Source organism: Osmia bicornis, unplaced genomic scaffold (genome assembly GCF_907164935.1).
Source record: "Osmia bicornis bicornis unplaced genomic scaffold, iOsmBic2.1, whole genome shotgun sequence".
NCBI lineage: Eukaryota > Metazoa > Arthropoda > Insecta > Hymenoptera > Megachilidae > Osmia > Osmia bicornis.
The window spans coordinates 15746-22719 of NW_025791443.1; the positions used below are offsets into that span (position 1 = coordinate 15746).

Consider the following 6974-nt stretch of genomic DNA (forward strand, 5'->3'; position numbering starts at 1 on the left):
GCTCCGAAGCCCGGATAAACCCGGTTTCGGTGTTCAGCTTCCTGGTAAGTCGATGAAATCTAGAGCAGAGAGCAATCACTGCCGTTAAGCGTGTTAAACTTGAAAACCTTGATAGGAGATCGTTCTCCTCGTTTTCCTTTGCCAGGTAGATTTGTGCTCGGCCCCTCTCCAAGTCCGCCTCTTCGACCTTTCCTAGAGGTGATGCAGGCCACAGATCTGGGGGGTCGACTAGCCAAGAGGGTCCACTCCACCATAGATGCGACGACAGGAGCTCCGACGGCGTTATCCCTCTGGTAGCCAAATCCGCCGGGTTGTTTTTGGTTGCCACGTGCCTCCAATTTTGAGGCGGAACATTGGACTGCACGGTGGCAACCCTGTGGGCAACAAAGGGTTTCCAGGTTGAGGCATGCCCTTTTATCCAGTGGAGGTTGCTGGTAAGATCAATCCCTTTTGTACTTCCGCTATTAGTTTGGAAAGTAGCACCGTGCCGCACAGTTCCAGTCGTGGTATGCTAAGTGCCTTGACCGGTGCCACCTTGGTTTTTGCCACAAGCAGTGTGGCCACGCTGGACTCTCCCCTGGACACTCGCAGGTAGACGACGGCTGCATAGGCTCGCTGGGAGCATCGCAGAACCCGTGCAGTTCCAGTTGCGCAATGTCCGCCGAGTAATTCGTCCAGCGAGGAATTGCCAAAGCGTCGAGTTGGCTCAGCTTGCTTCGGAATGCAAGAACTGTTTAACATTTCTTTCTGATTAAACTTTATTAACATACAACTACAGAGTCTAAACTTTTCTTATTCATAAATTGCGCCTTTTTCTATACGAGCTTCGTAAACTGGAAGTCTATCGCTTCGGTAAGGTCGCGCACCGGCAAAAAATCGCTTCCGAATCCGTTTTCTAACCCCTTTCCCGGTTAAGGGGCGAAAACGATCAAACATTGGTCCTTCGAGCCGGATTGTGCGGTCAACGAACGTTCTTCCACGTCGCGAGTGAGTGGTGCTAGTGACCTCCTGGAAAATTGTGGCTGGACTCCCACGCCGGAAGACTCACCCGCCGCTTCAAAATAGGATTCCACTAACCAGGCAATCAGGCATCGGAAAAAGGAGTCAAACAAGAGAAAGATAAGTCTTATTCTTTATCTAAATCATTTCTCTTGCCGTAACGGTTTCTCCGTGACGTCATCCGCTTGGGCGTTGTCTTCTGAGGTCGAGCCTGTGTTTGTAAACGCTTCGGAACGTCTCGAACTTCGAATCAACACTCGTTACTTCTAACGGCTTCGGAAACGCCCAGTTCTGAAAAATAAAAGGATTACGATGCCTGCGACGGAATACGCGGATATTTTACGGGAACAGGAGGAGCTCGGACGTTGGATCCAACGGTTTTGGACCAACCTTTGTAAATTGGGCAGGGAAAAAATTACGCGGGCAGTTTTAGAACAGCGTAGAGGTCTCCTTGAGCGATATTGGGATGCGTTTTTATATGGTCACTGTCAACTGTTGCGATTCGAGGAAGCCCAGGACAGTGCTTACGTGGACCAAGACCGCTTTTCTACGATAGAAGAAGCTTATCTTCAGGTCGCGGCTCAGATGGCTCAGTACCTAGAGGACCTCGCGCAGGCGGGCCCCTCTCGTGGAGTACAACCCCCTCCAGAAACACCGGAAAAGCCGCAATTGCCAAAAATACAATTACCCACTTTCTCAGGAGACCCCTTAAAATGGGAGAGTTTTCGAGATCTTTTTAAGAGTCTCGTTCACAGCGTTCCCAACCTTCAGGATGTACGGAAATTGCTGTACCTTAAGTCGGCCTTGACCGGAGAAGCAGCGGAGGTCATCCAAAATACGCCAATCACCGATGCTGGATACCAAGGAGCCTGGGAGGACCTGGAGCAGCGGTACGGGAACTTGCGTCTTCTGTCTTTCGCGCACCACAGGACCCTTCTTTCCTGCCCTCCCGCGCAACAACAGTCTGCCGCGGAATTGAAAAGGCTGTTAGATACATTCAAACAGTCGATTAGAGCGTACACTGCGCTGAAAAAACCGGTAGCTCAGTGGGATGAGTGGTTTGTTTATTTCTTAAGCCAAAAATTGGACAAAACCACGCACCTGGTCTTGGAGACGTCTCTAGCTGATAGCCGCGACGTACCGTCGTTCCGGCAGCTCTCTCTCTTTCTGGAAAATCGCATCCAAGCGTTGGATGCTGCTCAGGAGGCCGACCCAGTGTTGCATCCCGCGACATCCAAAGGTGCTCCGGCTAAAACAAAAAGGGAGGCGCCTGTAAAACGCACTAATGTAGCAGTCTTAGCTGCTTCGGCAAAGAGTCCCGCCCCTCGTAAGTGCCCCTCGTGTGCTGGAAATCATAACTTTGCTTATTGTTCAAAGCTAAAGGCGCTTCCACCTCGGCGCCGGAAGGAGCGAGCCCAGCAACTACAGGCGTGCTTTAATTGCTTGACCGTTGGCCACGACTTAACCAAGTGCCCGTCAAGCCAAGTCTGCTTAGCTTGTGGCCACAAGCACCATACGCTGCTCCATGATGCGATGCCGAGTCCCACGAAGAATACGCCCGCGAACGTCGGAGACCGTTTCGACATCGGCAAATTTCAACGGCCTCCACCGAAACAGAAGAGAAGGGCGTGGCCGCTTCCTTTGCCTGTTCAGCTACCACTCGACCCGCCGCACTATTAGCGACGGCCAAGGTGAAGGTGGAGGCACCATCAGGAGAACTTCTCGAGGTCAGAGCCTTGTTGGACACCGGTTCGGACACGTCGCTTGTATCTGCTTGGGTAGCTCAAGCACTCCGTTTGCCACGGCGGGCGGTCAGCGTCGCCATCTCAGGAGTTCAAGAGAATGAAAGCGGAGTGGCGAAAAGTGAGGTTTCTCTTTCCTTACGCTCTCGTCTGGACCCCAGCTTTCATTTGTCGGTTCGAGCGTTAGTGCTGCGGAAACTTACTGCGTTACTTCCCGCTCGAGCAGTGCACTCACAATCCTGGCCGCATCTTCAAGGAGTGACTCTTGCGGATCCGGAATACGGAGTACCCTCTCGTATTGACTTAATCCTGGGAGCTGATATTTGTGGAGTTTTGTTACAGGACGAGTCGCGGGTCGGGCCGGTTGGCACACCGACGGCGAGGCGCACTCCTTTCGGGTGGGTGTTGATGGGCCCACTCTCCGACACCAAAGGTCAAGGCAGCAAGGCGGTCGTCCACAGCCTTCACTGCCAAACGGACGACTCAACCAATAGGCTGCTTCGACGCTTTTGGGAGGTCGAAGAGCTACACGAGCAGCCTCCGTTATCACCAGAGGAACGGGAATGTGAACGGCACTTTCGAGAGACAGATTCTCGGGACGAAACAGGCCGCTATTCGGTACACCTACCTTTCAAATTGGATCCAAGCCTTGCCCTGAAGCCCTGCAGATCAACGGCGCTAAAGTTGCTGCTCAGCTGTGAGCGCAGGTTGGCATCCAACGAAGCCTGGCGAGACAAGTACTCGCAGTTCATGGAGGAATACGCAGCCTTGGATCACATGGAGGCGGTACCGGAGTCTGCGGTTCAGGATCCAGCTTACTATCTACCGCACCATGCCGTGGTGAAGCGATACGACCCTAGCGGCAAAATCAGGGTCGTCTTCAACGCCTCCTTTCGCACCGCCACTGGATCCTCTCTTAACGACTGTTTGATGCCTGGACCGAAACTACAGTCAGACCTCTGGATGATTCTAACACGATGGCGCTTATTTCGAGTAGTATTTACCTCGGATATTGTTAAAATGTTCCGACAGATTCGGGTACACCACACGGATGCGGACTGGACCAGGATACTTTGGCGCTCCAGACCCGATCAACCTGTACAGGACTTCAGGCTCAAGACCGTCACCTATGGCACAGCCTGCGCACCCTTCCTAGCGCTGAGGGTGTTGGTCCAACTTGCTGAAGATGAGGAGGAGCGTTCCCCGCTGGGAGCGGTCGCAATTCGTCGGCATTCGTATGTGGACGACATTCTTGCCGGAGCCGACGACGAGAAAGCAGCCCTCGAATTGAGACGACAGGTTATCTCCATCCTGCAGTCGGGAGGGTTCGATCTGAGCAAATGGGCATCGAATAAACCAAGCTTGCAGGAAGCGGAAGAATTTCAAACGTGCGTGTTCCAGGACTACCCTGGAGTCAGTACCTTGGGGGTCATCTGGAGGCCAAACACGGACACCTTCTCTTTGCGTGTTCTTCCACCTCTCAATGAGCCCACGCGATACACTAAAAGGCGTATCCTATCGGAAGTAGCCAGCCTCTTCGATCCTTTGGGATGGGCGGCCCCTGTTTTAATTTTTGCAAAGATTCTTATGCAGGATCTTTGGATAATTGGCGCAGAATGGGATGAGGACTTACCTGAGCAACTACTTTCCGCATGGGAAACATTCCGAAGCAAGCTGAGCCAACTCGACGCTTTGGCAATTCCTCGCTGGACGAATTACTCGGCGGACATTGCGCAACTGGAGCTGCACGGGTTCTGCGATGCCTCCCAGCGAGCCTATGCAGCCGTTGTCTACCTGCGAGTGTCCAGGGGAGAGTCCAGCGTGGCCACACTGCTTGTGGCAAGAACCAAGGTGGCACCGGTCAAGGCACTTAGCATACCACGACTGGAACTGTGCGGCGCGGTGCTACTTTCCAAACTAATAGCGGAAGTACAAAAGGGATTGATCTTACCAGCAACCATCACGGCTTGGACGGACTCCAGCGTTACCCTCCACTGGATAAAAGGGCATGCCTCAACCTGGAAGCCCTTTGTTGCCCACAGGGTTGCCACCGTGCAGTCCAATGTTCCGCCTCAAAATTGGAGGCACGTGGCAACCAAAAACAACCCAGCGGATTTGGCTACCAGAGGGATAACGCCGTCGGAGCTCCTGTCGTCGCATCTGTGGTGGAGTGGACCCTCTTGGCTCGTCGACCCCCCAGATCTGTGGCCTGCATCACCTCTAGGAAAGGTCGAAGAGGCGGACTTGGAGAGGGGCCGAGCACAAATCTACCTGGCAAAGGAAAACGAGGAGAACGATCTCCTATCAAGGTTTTCAAGTTTAACACTCTTAACGGCAGTGATTGCTCTCTGCTCTAGATTTCATCGACTTACCAGGAAGCTGAACACCGAAACCGGGTTTATCCGGGCTTCGGAGCGAGACGCTGCTCTACGGATCGCTATCGGGCTAGCTCAGAAGTCCGATTTCCAATCAGAGGTCGACCAGCTTCAACAGAGCAAGGAGGTACGCCGATCTTCCGCTCTTAGGGCCTTGAAGCCCTTCCTGGATGACCAAGGACTACTACGCGTCGGGGGCCGCCTCGACCTAGCCTCTATTCCCTACAACGAGAGGCACCCTTACATCATCGGGAAGAAGAATGCTTTGGCTACTCTTTTGGTTCGAGATGCCCATCTCCGCACCATGCACGGAGGACCGCAACTCACCAGGAGCATGCTGGCGCGACGCTACTGGATAATCCATGGCCGTTCGTTGGTGAGAGACGTCATTAAAGGGTGCGTAAAATGTGCTCGCTACAGTGGTAGGCCGACCACGCAGCTGATGGCCCCCTTACCGCTCGAGCGCATCACTCCTCGGCGACCCTTTCTTTCCACCGGGGTGGACTATGCCGGACCGGTGAAGCTGCGGACATCACCAGGAAGAGGACACAAATCCTACAAGGGATATATAGCGCTGTTCATTTGCCTTACTACACGCGCAATTCATCTTGAAGCTGTCTCAGATCTTACCTCTGCCTCATTCCTAGCCGCTTTTCGCAGGTTCGTCAGTCGCAGAGGTCGCTGCGCCACCATGTTGAGCGATAATGGGACCGTTTTCCACGGAGCGGACCGGGAGTTGCGCAACATGTTCCGCGGCGCCTCCGCCTTTTACTTAGACGCCGCAGCTTCGTTGGCAGCCGATGGCACGGACTGGAGCTTCATTGTGCCAGGTGGAAGCATGCGTAAATTCACGGCCGCTACATCCACTTTCCGACGACCCCTCGGACCTGTCGGCATTAACACCCGGACACTTTTTAATCGGTGAACCCACTTGTATCGTTCCGGATCCAGAATCCGAATCGCATAATATTTCTCTTATTTCGCGTTGGCGACAAATTTCTATATTACGTTCTCACTTTTGGCACAGGTGGAGGCGGGAATATCTGCAAAGCCTTCAGCAGCTTCCCAAATGGCGTCAGCAGAAGGAGAACCTGGAGCTGGGGACACTAGTGTTACTACGCGACGAATTGCAACCTCCGGCAAAATGGCCGCTGGGCCGAGTCGAAGCCCTTCATCCAGGGCCAGATGGACGAGTGAGAGTAGCCACCTTGAGAACTATTAGCGGTTCTGTCACCAGACCAATAGTCAAGTTGTGCCCCCTCCCGGTGTCTTCTGCTGACGTCACTTCATCTGCTTCGACGTAATTTTCCGTTTGGAATTTTTCCATGCGTTTAAAAATTTATATAGTTTATGGCGGGCGGTTTGCTGCCATAGTCGATTCAATCGTATATTTCTTTTCTTTGTACTTTATATTTTAAGGTTACTTATAACGTTCTTTTTTTTATATAATTACTTACCTTTGTATTATATTAGTTGTAAGTCTTTTCACCTTTATACACTTAAAACTACACACTTGTTCAACGGTCTCATGCGCGTAACTATACTGGACGCTTTAAGGTTATATATGGGCCAGGTTTCTTTGAAGCAGTGCGTGCTTCTTTGCCGTCCAAAGAAGGCGGGCGGTATGTTCAAGCGTCGAACGTTAACGCTTGAAATTTCTAGAAGCTAGATCGCTTCCTTCGTCTCAGCTGTTCGTTCCGTCGACCTCCAGCGATCTCACTCGCTCCGTTGGCCGACGTAGCGAGCCGACTGAGCTGGTAGGCTGGCGGGCGACGGCGGAGACGGGGGGGAAACATAATATAAATATGCCGCCGCATACTTGCGAACGCGGCTGCTTCTTCTTATACGTCTTCGCGTA

At 52.7% G+C, this 6974-nt stretch overlaps 1 protein-coding gene across 1 annotated transcript; it reads left to right on the forward strand.

Moving 5' to 3' along the window:
• Window positions 1–1311: 1311 nt before the first annotated feature.
• Window positions 1312–6420, forward strand: LOC123989173. Its single transcript, XM_046289851.1, has 3 exons — window positions 1312–2326; window positions 2617–5512; window positions 6144–6420. The coding sequence occupies exons 1-3, from the start codon at window positions 1312–1314 to the stop codon at window positions 6418–6420; spliced, it is 4188 nt and encodes a 1395-aa protein (XP_046145807.1).
• Window positions 6421–6974: the final 554 nt, after the last annotated feature.